This window comes from Trypanosoma cruzi, genomic scaffold, assembly GCF_000209065.1.
Source record: "Trypanosoma cruzi strain CL Brener 1047053517069 genomic scaffold, whole genome shotgun sequence".
Lineage (NCBI taxonomy): Eukaryota > Euglenozoa > Kinetoplastea > Trypanosomatida > Trypanosomatidae > Trypanosoma > Trypanosoma cruzi.
Genome location: NW_001849534.1, coordinates 1 through 12,464, shown reverse-complemented (window position 1 = coordinate 12,464; position 12,464 = coordinate 1). Strand labels below are relative to the sequence as shown.

General features: G+C 48.7%; 6 protein-coding genes and 1 pseudogene across 6 annotated transcripts, besides 21 other annotated features; all 7 read left to right on the top strand.

Annotated features, from left to right (window-relative positions):
- Positions 1–323: a sequence feature (heterozygous, non-Esmeraldo-like haplotype).
- Positions 1–606, top strand: Tc00.1047053506929.60 (annotated as a pseudogene).
- Positions 324–1,189: a sequence feature (areas merged during assembly that could not be assigned to a particular haplotype. This can correspond to areas where the two haplotypes were merged or to regions with more than two copies in the genome that were merged during assembly.).
- Positions 616–655: a microsatellite.
- Positions 870–892: a microsatellite.
- Positions 1,000–1,040: a sequence feature (GA-rich).
- Positions 1,190–3,604: a sequence feature (heterozygous, Esmeraldo-like haplotype).
- Positions 1,243–1,265: a microsatellite.
- Tc00.1047053506929.54 (uncharacterized protein) lies at positions 1,592–2,575 on the top strand (the record flags this gene model as incomplete). Its single annotated transcript, XM_802104.1, has 1 exon — positions 1,592–2,575. One exon carries the CDS (start codon positions 1,592–1,594, stop codon positions 2,573–2,575), a length of 984 nt encoding a protein of 327 aa, XP_807197.1.
- Positions 2,735–3,000: a mobile genetic element.
- Positions 3,264–3,354: a sequence feature (A-rich).
- Positions 3,470–3,497: a sequence feature (AT_rich).
- On the top strand, positions 3,562–5,433 carry Tc00.1047053506929.50 (hypothetical protein, conserved; the record flags this gene model as incomplete). Its single annotated transcript, XM_802103.1, has 1 exon — positions 3,562–5,433. One exon carries the CDS (start codon positions 3,562–3,564, stop codon positions 5,431–5,433), a length of 1,872 nt encoding a protein of 623 aa, XP_807196.1.
- Positions 3,605–4,514: a sequence feature (areas merged during assembly that could not be assigned to a particular haplotype. This can correspond to areas where the two haplotypes were merged or to regions with more than two copies in the genome that were merged during assembly.).
- Positions 3,658–3,684: a microsatellite.
- Positions 4,515–12,464: a sequence feature (heterozygous, Esmeraldo-like haplotype).
- Positions 5,615–5,667: a microsatellite.
- Positions 5,701–5,741: a microsatellite.
- Positions 5,868–5,890: a microsatellite.
- Tc00.1047053506929.40 (target SNARE, putative) lies at positions 5,966–6,916 on the top strand (the record flags this gene model as incomplete). The annotated part of the gene is made up of 1 exon (XM_802102.1): positions 5,966–6,916. One exon carries the CDS (start codon positions 5,966–5,968, stop codon positions 6,914–6,916), a length of 951 nt encoding a protein of 316 aa, XP_807195.1.
- Positions 6,955–6,996: a microsatellite.
- Positions 7,951–7,970: a microsatellite.
- Tc00.1047053506929.30 (hypothetical protein, conserved) lies at positions 8,021–8,866 on the top strand (the record flags this gene model as incomplete). Its single annotated transcript, XM_802101.1, has 1 exon — positions 8,021–8,866. One exon carries the CDS (start codon positions 8,021–8,023, stop codon positions 8,864–8,866), a length of 846 nt encoding a protein of 281 aa, XP_807194.1.
- Positions 9,078–9,115: a microsatellite.
- Tc00.1047053506929.20 (hypothetical protein, conserved) lies at positions 9,485–10,744 on the top strand (the record flags this gene model as incomplete). Its single annotated transcript, XM_802100.1, has 1 exon — positions 9,485–10,744. The coding sequence occupies one exon, from the start codon at positions 9,485–9,487 to the stop codon at positions 10,742–10,744; it is 1,260 nt and encodes a 419-aa protein (XP_807193.1).
- Positions 10,976–11,026: a sequence feature (A-rich).
- Positions 11,053–11,073: a microsatellite.
- Positions 11,429–12,346, top strand: Tc00.1047053506929.10 (surface protease GP63, putative; the record flags this gene model as incomplete). Its single annotated transcript, XM_802099.1, has 1 exon — positions 11,429–12,346. One exon carries the CDS (start codon positions 11,429–11,431, stop codon positions 12,344–12,346), a length of 918 nt encoding a protein of 305 aa, XP_807192.1.

Here is a 12,464-nt window from a genome sequence, read left to right as displayed (position 1 = left end):
TTGCAGGTAGTCCTTGTCTTCCGCGACGCTTTCCCGTGGATGTGCTTGAAATGACGGAAAAAGTTCATGACTGAGCCTGTGCGTATTCTTGTTAGGCGTGACGAAATTACGGTAGATTCCATCATGCAGTACTTTGTTGCGGTGGATGAGGAAAAAAACAAATTTGAAACTCTCTGCGACCTCTACGACACCCTAACCATCGCCCATGCCGTTATCTTCTGTAACACCCGCAAAAAGGTCGAACAGTTGGCGAAGAAGATGCGTAAAGAGAAGTTTTCCGTGAGTTGCATGCATGGCGACATGCCGCAGGCGGAGCGGGATGAAATTATGCGAAATTTCCGTGAGGGAAAAAGCCGAGTGCTCATTTCAACAGACTTATGGTCACGTGGCATTGACGTGGAGCAGGTGTCGCTTGTGCTGAACTACGATTTACCATTTTCACGTGAGCAGTACATCCATCGCATTGGACGCACGGGGCGAATGGGCCGCAAGGGCCTTGCGATTAGTTTTGTGAAGCATGATGAGCTGCGGTTGCTGCGGGACGTTGAGCAGTTCTACGCCACGCAGATTGAGGAGCTGCCTGCAAATATTGCGGACCAGTTCTAAGTATCGGCCGTGTGTGTGTGTGTGTGTGTGTGTGTGTGTGTGTGTGTGTTTCTATTGTGAAACGCACGAAACGAAAAGAACCACCGCCGGACAGCAACCAATATGGATCGAATCGAGGAAAGAGAAGCAGAAGAAGAAGAACTAAAGGCGTACCGAAATGGCAGTGAGAGGCCGTATTGTTGTAAAAAATAACGTATTAGAGAGGAAAGGGCGGCGTCATTGAGGCTGATAACATGAGGAAAAGTGGAATAAAGTGAGGGACAGAGAAGGAGGAGGAGGAGGAGGATATATGTCATTACAGGCTTCATGCGCTTACAACGGTGGAAAAAGCAGCACGCATGAAGGATAACATTGGTTGTTGGGCAATGAGACGGCGATACAACCGGTGAATCATCTTTTTCTCCATCCCTCTCCCTCTTTCTCTCTCTCTCTCTGGATTTTTGTTTCCTCATTTCCTTTTCTTGTTGTTGTACTTCTTATTCCTCTTTCAAATGCAGTTCACTTCTTTGGTTAATGGAAAATAACGACGCTGCGGTGAGAAAATAACAGCAAACATAGAAGGAGGAAAGAAGGACAAATAAAAAAAAAAAATGGCAGGCATTTCCTTACCGGCGACAGGTACATAAATAAATGTATTTATTATTATTATTATTATTATTTATTTTAGATGCATGCATACATGTGTACACGGGTGTTATGAGAAAAAGACGCTGGCTTTTTAATAAATTTATGGAACTCTCTTTGGTTGGAATGACACATGACTCTTCATCGTTGCTTTTTTTTTCTTTTTTTTGCCTTTATTTTGCTGTAGTGTCGGTGTGTGAGGGTCCTTTGCGGGACACCCAAGCTATTCGCACGATCAACCAGTGAATGAAAAGCGTCTGGAGGGAATTGGCGAAGAGAGAGAGAAGGGAAAGAGAGAAAGAGGGGGCCAATCACCCGAGTATTGGTGGTGAAAGGAAAAAAAGACGGTGCGTGGGCGCGCATGGATTCCCTGTCGGGGCTTAAGACACGGCAGATGCAGGGGAAGGATGCGCTTCTGTTCGTGAGAACGTTGAGTAAAGACGACGACATGTCGTCATCCGCCTCCGGTGCATGGAATAGTGAGGCGGGGAGCAATTTGTCCAAAAATTGCCTCCTACAGGCCAAAGGCAGCGGCCAAGAGGAGAGGCACCGCCACGAGGAGGCCGAGGGAAAGGACCCCTGCAGAGAGATTGTCACCAATGCGGCCGAGATACGCCGGCGGGTACATCGGGCGAATACCATCACCTCCCGTCTGCGCGATTCCTCAGGGAAAATGATGCAGCGACTGCGACAAAAAAAGGGTTTTGCTGCTCTTAATGGCCATGGCGATGACGAAAGTTTGGTGCGGGAAAAACTTTACTGTGAATTCAGGACGGAATTTTCTGCCGCACTGGAGAAGATGAGGTCCCTGCACTTTTTCGGTGCCTTGACGGCGAGGGAACGAATTGAAATCCCCGTCACACGTGCTGCCTTCATTGCCTCGCGTAAAAATATGATAGGCATTCAAAAGAATCAGCAGTCACTTCTTTACCGACAGCTTTTCACGGCATGGCAACAACATTACCGGCTTTGTAGGGACATGCTGCGGAGACAAAGAGACATTGGAGGCTCTCGCAGGAACACTTCTTCCTTTATTCGGCGCGGCGATTCGGAAACGTCCTCCATGTGGGAAAAAACAGCTGGCGGCGTCATATCAAGTTCGCTGGCTGACAACGCCGAGGAGGGAAATTCGGATTTTAGGAAACTGCAGGATCACATGAATACCCTGCATGCTATTCTTTGGGATATGCAGCGCATTGCGGCGACACAACAGGAACTGTTGCAGCAGCTTGAGGGAGACCCAATAAATCGGGACTCAGGGAGGTGGAGGCGTACCGCACAGATTGCTGCTGGTAAACCGTGTTGCGGCAGGAATCATAGATGCGGATGCTGCACCACCATGTAAGGGGAAAGAGTAACCGCAAGAGCTCTTCTTCTTACGCAAAGACAAACGAGGTCACCAACATAAAATTTTATTTTCAGTTGTTCTTCCGGTGCCAGCCCTATGAATCTATTTGCTTTGCACCATTTACACATTTGCTTTTCCTACGAATTATATTTCAGTGCCTGTGAGGAGGATGTTATCGAGAGGGCTGGCTGCCCAATTTAATATATGTCCTGGTAAAACGTAGAAAATATTTCCGTGTGATCCTTTTCCTACCTTATGTTCCTTTGGAAGGCCCCGATGGAAGGAATCAAGGAACCGATAGCGGCAAGACGAATTTTGTTTTTATTTTTATTTTTGCCATCCACCCTCTTTGATTCCGACCTTGCGGCGAGGTCTTGTGGCTGGAGGAGCCCAAAGTGTTCCACTTCGTAGGTAATAAATGTCTCCAACCCGAATACACCGCACCGTGGCACGAGAGTGCCTGTCAGAATACATAGATATACTTGGGACAAAAATTGAGGATGTGGCGAGGCCGCTGCCTCTCCATGGCCCTCTTCTTTTCCGACCTATTTTATTTGTGCGCATCAGTTCGGGATCTGGCCAGCAGCGCTGCAGAACATTTTTCCGTGCTTCGGCTTTATTTGGAGGCTCTGTTTATTTTTGTTATTTTTAGCCTAATTAATTTGAGACTATTACTTTTGTTGGGTCTTTTTTTTTTTGTTTGTTTGTTTGTTTTTGTGTGTTTTTGTGCGTACTTGTTTTTTAATCAATTTTTTTTTTTTTACATCTTTTTTATTACCTCTGAAGGACGCAATCGTGGGTCGACTCTGTTGTGCCAATGAAACGCTACAAGAAGCGTTGAAGAGCAACTCCTTTTCTGTCCCCCATCACCTTCAGCTCTTGGAGTAAATGAAAAAAAAAAATAATAATAATAATTTTTCTTTTGTTTGTTTGTTTTGAAAAGCGTTGGAAGTTATTGTATAAATGGAATTTTTTTAAACTGTATGACTGGTTGGCTGCAGCAACTGGATGTGTCCCATGGAAATGCGGGGTGTTCTTTGATCCAATGTCCCTCTGCACTCCGCCATCCCCGTCTCCGCTTCTTTTCTTTTTTTTTTTTTTTTCTTGTCCATTTATGCGTTCTTACTGTGTGCGGCGTGGCGAGGAAGACAGAAGAAATGGCACTTCTGCGGGTCACAGCCACGGCGGAACTTTTCCTGGAGGATGAAGGAGGAATTGTGCGTGAGCAGCTCCAGGCCGCTGAGTTCTTTGTTTGCAACGCCAAGAGAACCATGGCGTGGCCGCCACCTGCATTGTCGAAATACGAGGCGTTGCTGCTCCATGGAGGGGAGTGGTTGGAAAAGGAGGAAGGGGATGAGGTGACGCTTGGGGGAGTGACGGAGGTGGAGCGCGAGCTGGGCCCGTTTCTTCGCTTCTATGCCCCATTGGGTGGGCTGCTCTCCAAGGAGTTTAGGACTCTGCTCCGCCACGGGCTTATTCGTCTGCTGACGCGGCGGGCATTACAACGACTTCACGACGCACAATGGCAGACACATGGAGACGATAAAGATTTCACGAGGGTATCTGCAACAAGCCACGATGGTGAGGATGTAGTCGAGGCCTCTATTGCTCCATTCATTTCTATTAAAAAGGGGCCTTTTAACACAGCGGTGGCGTCAGTTCACTGGTCATCGCAGCTGTTGCAACGACTTCTTCACCAAGCAGCTCACAGTGTCACACGCATCACTGCACTCATTCCAGGAGCGGTGACGTTAATTCCCTTCTCCAGAGACCTGAAGGCAACATTTATACCTCGCCATGGATTGGCTAATATCGACGCCCATGGAGCAAAGAAAGTGTACCGGCTTGTATTCACCATGGGGCGAATAGAAGTGGTCCCGCAGAGTGTGCATGACGAATTGACCGCAGACCGGCTTGCTTCCATTTTATATCATTCGCATCTTCGGTTGGCGGAACAAATGAGGGAAGCAGGCGGGGAGTCCCTCCAGGAACCCTTGCTGAATCTCAGAGACGCCATGGACTGCTATCACCGTGCGCTGGCTTTGGCCCAGAAAGGAATCCTGTACCCGTATAACCACTCGCTTCGACCGCCGCCTTCCCTGGAGGATCGCATGGAAAACGCTGAAGAGGATGATATCGAGGACGAAATTTATTCCATTTTTGCTACCACAGTGTTGCAAGGGGGAAAAGATATCACACCAGCGAATCGATATTTAAATCTTCTTCTTAACTTGCGAAGAAACAACACCGCTTGTTCTGAAGTGAATGCTTTATACTATGATTCTATGCTAGCGCATGGAAGAGATTTGTTTCCTGGCTCCCATGTACTTCTCCATGTTTGGTATGCATTGCACCGCCAAGTGCTGGTAGCCGCAGCCAATGCGGCACACACTCTTTTGCGGATGCAACCCGCTTCTTCTTCCTCGTCAGATGCATCGTCAACAAACAGGCGTAATGCAAACGTCCTTCGGCAGCGTCAAATGCAGGTTGCTCGATGGTGCGCACGTGCATTGGATGTCCTTCAGCGCGTTTTGGCTTGGTTGAATGTTGGGAAACTTCAGGGGACGGAAGAGGCATTGGTTTTAAGAAGTGAGTGGCTCTGGTTGCATACTATCAAGTTCAAGCTACTCATTCGCCAAGCCAAGTTACTGCGTTTTACGGGATCTTTTGAGGAAAGCCATAAAGTTCAGGAAGTTACGGAAGAAAAGCTACGGATCCTTTCCCCGCAGATGCAGTCACTCTGTCGTGGCGAGATGGAGGGCCTATTGCACGATGTCAGCAATCAACTCGCGCAAGAAAGGGCCCTTTTACGGGAGGAGATGAACCAGAAAGGAGGGCTGATTCTTCGTTTGTGAACTTGCATTTGTTGTTGTTGTTGTTTTTTGTCGTTGCTTCGACTCACTCCTTTTTCTCTCACCTTTTGTCGGATGCGGACGGTATGAATGAAGGAGTAGGAGTAGGACGGGACTCTTGCTATTCCTTGTGTGGATATTTTAATTTTGCTCTTTTTCCTCCCACACTCTCGTTTCCGGTTTGTTTGTTTTTTTTTTTTGTTTTTTTTTTTGTTTTTGTTTTGTTTTGTTTTGTTTGTTCAACTTCAATCCAAGTGGGCTGAAGGGCAGACACATAAACACACACACACACACACACACACACACACACAGAGAGAGAGACTCGTCACACACTTCAATCAGGGCGGAAGGGAAGGGGGCCGCTGTGACTGCCCTGCCGCCCGGGTTCTTCCTGCGCTCCGAATATCCCCGCGGTCCTTTTTCATTCTTTTCCTGATTTTGTTTGTTTGTTTGTTTGTTTCCTTTTGCCCGTAGTTCTTTGCCTCACGGCCCCCGCGCCTCTCTCCCGCTCTCTTTTCCGGGGTGTCAGGCATCGATGAACCGCCTCGCTCAGTTTCAAGCGGCGTGTGGTCCCACTTTGATTGGTGATGTGCCGGCGCCGGGGTCCGACAAGTTGGGTCCGGCGCGGGTCACCGTCACGGAGCCTCCATCGGAGCAGAGCGTCCAGGCGGCGAAGAAATTAGAGGAGTTCTACGATTTAGTTGCCGCAGCCGGCGGTGCCGTTGAACGTGTCACTGGATTGACGCGAGAAATTGCCGCAAAACACTCGGAGATCATGAGTACGTTTGATCTCATGAAGAGCAGCTCCATGCGGCAGGAGGTGGAGGCGTTGACGCAACAACTCAACGCCTCCGCGCAAGCCTCTGCTGAAATCCTTGAGACAATGAAGAGGGAGACGGACAAACTAAAGGCAACTCCCGAGATGGAGAGTCACTTTATTGGCGTGATACGTATTGAGGAAAATCAGAGGCGTTATTTTTTATATCGGCTAAGCAAGGCGATGGAGGCGTATGAGCGACAGCAGAATTCGGTGGAGTCGCAGTACCGCGCACAGACCGAACGGCAGATAAAGATCAAATACACAAACCCTGATGGTTCCGCGATTGATGATGAGACGGCGAAGGAACTTGCCCAGGCAGTGCTGGACAACAACACCACAAGCAGCATTTTTCAGCAGAGTAAAGATGTTCTGGCTCAGATTATCGAGACTAGGAATGATATCTACCACATTGAGCGGTCGATGCGGACACTCAACCAACTCTTCAACGATTTGGCATTTCTCGTGCACGAGCAAGGTGAGATTATGGATGTGGTTTTGAGAAACATCGAGACCACAACCCAATATGTAGAAGCGGGGAGAAAGGAGATGAAGAGGGCACGCAAGTATCAAAGACGCAGTAGAAGAAAACTTTGTTGCCTGGTGCTCTTAGTAGCAGCTATTATTGCTTTGTTTGTCCTGGCCGCTGTTTTGGGAAAAACACTCTAAATGGAAATGGGGAGGGAGAAGACGGAAAACGCACACGAACACACTTACATACATATATATGCATACATACATGCATACATGTGTCCGTCTGTGTTCCCCAACATCTTCAATACCCTCACGCTGTGAGTTGCGACATTATTACTCATTTCTCTGGTTGTTGCTGTCGTTGTATTACTTTATTCGTTGTCTCTCTGTCTGTTTCTGCGTGTCTGCGTGTGTCTTTCTGTGTGTTCCAGCTCACTCTTGGGGAAGGGGGAGCGATGGCTGGTGTATTATTTATTCGATGGATTTCCTTTTTTTTTTTTTTTTTTCTGGAGATATGGTGGGCATTTTACCTGGCGGTCGCAATACGCCCCACACCTCCTCAGAACAGGCACGTACACACGCAGGCATCCACGCGTACGCGGCTATATTTTGCTTCAAACCTGACCACGATTTTCTGTTGTCTCAATGAACCAACCCACCCGTTGCGCCGCGGAGATGCGCGTAACGGACGCAACTGTGGCGGCAGCAGAAGCAGCAGCGGCAAGGGCTATCATTATATATATATATCTTTAAGAAACGGGGTTGGGGGAGGGGGGAGATGGAAATACAATAACTTGACAAGAAATAGGAGGGGTTTTGTCTGTGTCTCTCAATCCCCCTTCCATTTCTCTCCCACTCCCTCCATGCGTGTGGAAACGGTATGGCTCGTGCGTGTGTGTTTGAGGTGTTCTCTGTTGTCGGGCTGTTTTGCGAGAACAAGCGGTCGAAACAAACAACGAAGAGAAGGGGGGGGAAATCTTTCTTATTGGCCATCTTTTTGCTTCTCCGCCGTTTGGTATATTTACTTGTGCTGTGGTTTTGTGAAAGACCGCATGAATCGAATGTTGTGCTGTTAACTTCTGTTGTTGTTGTTCCACTGAAGCGCCTTTTTCTTTTAATTATTACTATTTTTTTTTTCCTCCGGATTTGTGTTTGCGTGCAGTTCTCGCGACAGAGCAGTGAGGCGGGCAGATAAGGGGGTTGCACAGCAACGCACGCAAAGGGAGGGAGTGTGTGTGTGTGTGTGTGTCCGTCGGACGCGAAGAAGCCTTTTCTCTTTCCGGCCGTGACAGGAGGAGAATGATGCGACGTATCATTCATTCCACCGCGTCATCGCAGACGACGCTTCACTTCCCGGTGCCGTCCCGCATGGGCGTTATTCCTGCACCATATCGCTCCTCTGCCTTTTACACGGCACGGCGTGCTTTCTTTGGCATGCTACGTCCCAAAGCACGGCAGGTAAAGGTGGAGGAGGTCCTCTTCGACAAGCAAGCAACACACTACACAGGGACCATTTTTGGCTTCTCCGCCGATGCCGTGATATTTTATGCCAAAACCGGTGCCACCGTATGCGCCATCATTGTGATTGTGGCAGTGTTCCTCAAGGGCTACGCCATGCTTTCACGCTTTAGCCTGGCAACAGTGGCCCGTCTGGGATTCATGAGTGGCTTTTTATGTAGTGCAGTGCTCTACACCGTCATCATTGCAGTAATTCGCCGATTTAGGATCAACCCCAACGCCGTGTACAACCAATCTATCGCTCTTGTAATGCGAAACGAAAAGGTTGTGCAACACCTCGGTTCGCACCCCCGCACTGGGGACTTCAAGGCCTATTGCCAAAGCGGAGGCTTTCGTCTTCCACTCATTCGTCGTATTCGCAGCGGGTCCTATGAACTATCTGATCTTTTAGGACTGAAGCAAAGAAAATTGCAGATGATGTTTATCTTGCGTAATCCAGCGAACGGGAGAGAAGGCTTTGTTACATGTGATGTGCGCCGCGAAACGACTGGGTTTATGAGCTCCACGAATACATTCAAATCTTTGGCGGTGACGTTAACGGACTCCACTCGTACATCGGCGCCACAGACTATCGTGGTGATTGGTCGGCCAGAGGACGTAGTATACCGTGGCCTTATGAGACTATAGAAAAGATAGGACTTCGCACAGTATACATATATATATATTAGAGAGAAAGAAATGGAGAAAAAGGCCAGACGCACACACGTACACCTTCTCCGTCGGCCTCAATTACGTCCCTTTTTTGTTTGCCTCGCTGCCGGTACCGTCATGATGAGATAATCGGAAGTGGACGATCTTCAATGCACCATTGTAGTTGCTTCCAAACGCTCTCCACACATTGTCTTATTTTTTTTTTTTGTTGTTTTGTTTTGTTTTAGTTCTCATTCCCAATCACACGGATAATTTCTAATATATGTATGTATGTACCGTTTTGGTTTGTTTGATTCCTCTCGTTCTCTCTCTTCTTTATGTGTTTGGCTCAACATGATGGGGGGTGGGCCGCTGAGAGAAAAAGGACGATGGGACGACAGACATGTGGTGTTTCAAAGAAAACACTAAAGGGGCACCGATGACCCTCCTGATGCGGCAGCTGGTTGTGTAAATTGCATTACATCACGTACTCCATTTGTTTATTTGTGAGTCTGGTGGGTATTACTATGATGCCCTCTTGTTTATTGAACTATGGTTCTCCTCCTGTAGGTAGCAACATAGGCGAATGGTTAATAGAGGCCGTTGTTGGAGTTTATGTTCACCTCCCCTGATGAAAGACGGGAAAAATGGGGTAGCCTCAATCCCTTACAACTCCATTTAAAGTGCGCAGCGTTGCGATGCCCCTATGATCTTCCCACTGAAGGGAAACGACATTGTCAAGAGGGATTATCATGGCTCTCCTCCCTTTTCATAAGTGCAAGAAATAAACATCTGCAGGGGAGGGATCTGAACGTTCTTCAAACCTCCCAAGACGCCACGTCCATTGAAAAGCAGGAACACACTTCAAGGCATTCTTCACTGGTCTCCTTGGCATGTCAAGAGAGTAAGGAATTGTTAGCTCACTCCGCGACCGTGTCTCTTGATGCTGGGGCGATGAAGTTCACGAGTGGCAGTAAGATGTGCGAAGCGGAGTCCTCTCACAAAGAACCCCCCCAACACTACGACGATGGCGAGGAAGATGAAATTCATCCAAAAAGGGATGGACAGAAATCTCCTTTGCAGGAATTTGAGACAAATTATGGCACGAGCGACGCCAACAAAAGTCGTGTAATTCTCGTGCCTAACGAAGAAAAGTCAGTGGCATCTGTTGTATGCAGTCGCAATGGGACGCCCCCACAACACGAGCCTCAATCAAAGACGCTCAATTCCTGTAGTGTCGCCGTGGGTCCGGACGAGGCCTATAGTAACAATGGCTTGGGCACAATGGCGCCGGGACACGGTGATAGAACCGAATTCCCTGTGTTTTCAGAAGAGAACAAAATGGAAAATTTGCTTGCAACCGCAGTGGAGCGCCTATACGCGAAATTCCAGGGAACGGCGTTGAAGGTTGCTCCTCTGGATGAACTGAACCAAAGCCTGGTGGAAGCGTTTCACCAGACTCGGAAGGGCCGGGCAGCCGAGGAGGAAAGAGTCGAGTTGGCAGTTCACCTGCACACACTCAGACACCAGGTGGAGTTTTTAACGGACATGTGGAATAAATACAAGGATGCGCGGATGGCCTTGGAAAGACAGCCGACACGGCAGAAGGAGGCAGCCACGAAAGTTATTCGCGTGCAAATTATCCGGGCTTATGAAGAACCACCCATATCGTACAAAAAGGGCCCCTTTGTTCCGCTTGCTCCCGCGATGCAGCGCCTCCAATTACCCAATGAAACGACGTACACTTCCGTCAGCGAACCCCGCGGCAAAAACCCCGGTAGCTCAGTACTCTCACCCACGCGAAGAACGGATTCCTCCTACGACTCATTCATCACCTCCGAGGTCGAGTACTTGGACGACTTTGAGGATGCATAGAACGTTGCCAAGCCGGGATAAGAGGCAGAGAAGTAAAATTGGAAGGGAATGAAACAAAGAATGAACACCCAGGATGGGGAAAGTTGTGGTTTTCTTTTGTCCCCTTTTCACTTTCCTCCCTCCTCCTCTCGATTTATTTTCCTTATCTCCCGAAAGATGACGGTACCCGAAGTAAACGAAGACGTCAGGGTAAAGATTGTTTTTTGGCTAGGCAGCGCAAAGCGAAATATTTTTTCTTTTAATATATTTGTTTTATGTTTGTTTGTTTTGTTTTTTTTTATTGGCGTTGAGAATAGGGATGCTCATTTTATATATATATATATATATATCATTTCATCACCATTACTATTGACCTTCAGCGACAACACGCTCAAACATGCGATCGCTCCAAACAAGTAAAAGAAAAACAAAAGGCCTTCTTTACAACGCTCTCACTTTTTCATCCTGAAAGCATGGCTATATACCCCGTTAAACATTCCGGCGGTGCAACTTGTAGGACAATACTGCCACGAATAGTGAGAGCTGGGAACGCCTCTGCCACGGGGTGTCAACGCCACGAAGAACAGAGAGGTGAACAATTTTTGCAGAACAATTGGTATTCTTTTTTTACTAAAAAAACATTTGTTTCAATAACAGGCTCATCGCGAAAAAAAAAAAAAAAAGGATGTCCCAAACGTGCGTGGGATGCTCAGGGTGTCGGTGATTTCAACGCCGAAGACGAAGGCAATGGCGCGTCAGTACCACAACTGCTCCACGCTTGAGGGCATTGAGCTGGAGGACGAGGGCGGTTGTGACACTGTACTGTCGCATTGGAAGAAACGCAACATGAGGGACGAGATGATGACTAGTGATGTGGGCGTAGGGCTGTACTCGGCACTGACGCTTGCAGCATTCGAGGACATGGGTGTTTATGTGGCAAACTACAGTGCGGCGGAGATGTTGTGGTGGGGCAACAACTCTGGCTGTGGGCTGCTGGAAAAGAAGTGCTTGACCGACGGCATCAGCGAATACCCTGACCTGTTCTGCAGCCAGTTTGACGAAAATGTAATGTTCTTCTGCACGTACGACCGTCTTTCCCTGGGGTTCTGTAGGCTGATGAGGCACGAGGAAGCCCTGCCACAGGAGTATCGGTACTTCGCTGATCCCCGAGTTGGCGGTGATGGCCTCTACATGAGCAGATGCCCGTATGTCAAGGAGTATTCTAATGGTGGTTGCACCAACGGCGATCCTTCAGCAATGCTTGGCAGTGTCGTTGGCCCGAACTCGCGGTGCGTAAAGGGGCAGGACCTTCAATTCGACGACAAATATATTGGCGACGTTTGTGTGGACACTCGATGCGGCGACGGCACAGTGAGCGTGCGGTTCCTTCGTGACGATGCGTGGCACGAGTGCCAGGAGGGTGAGACCGTTACGCCGCCATCGGGTCCGTGGCGTGGGAGCGTTGTGTGCCCCCAATACGCCGATGTGTGCACCGCCTTCCCGAACATCAGCGGCCACCCAATACCGGTCGTTGATCCGCCTCTAGCGGACGACCCGACATCCGCGGAGGGTGCGGAAGGAGACGAGGGTGAGACTCCGAGGAAGCGGCAGCGGCGACTCTGATTCCGGGGCTCTGCCGCCAATAAATTTATCGGGCAGCGTGGATTGTGGGGCGGGCGGCACTGCGATGGTGGCCGGCGTGCGGGGCATCAGATTTATTTTAAAAGCGACGAAAGCCCCC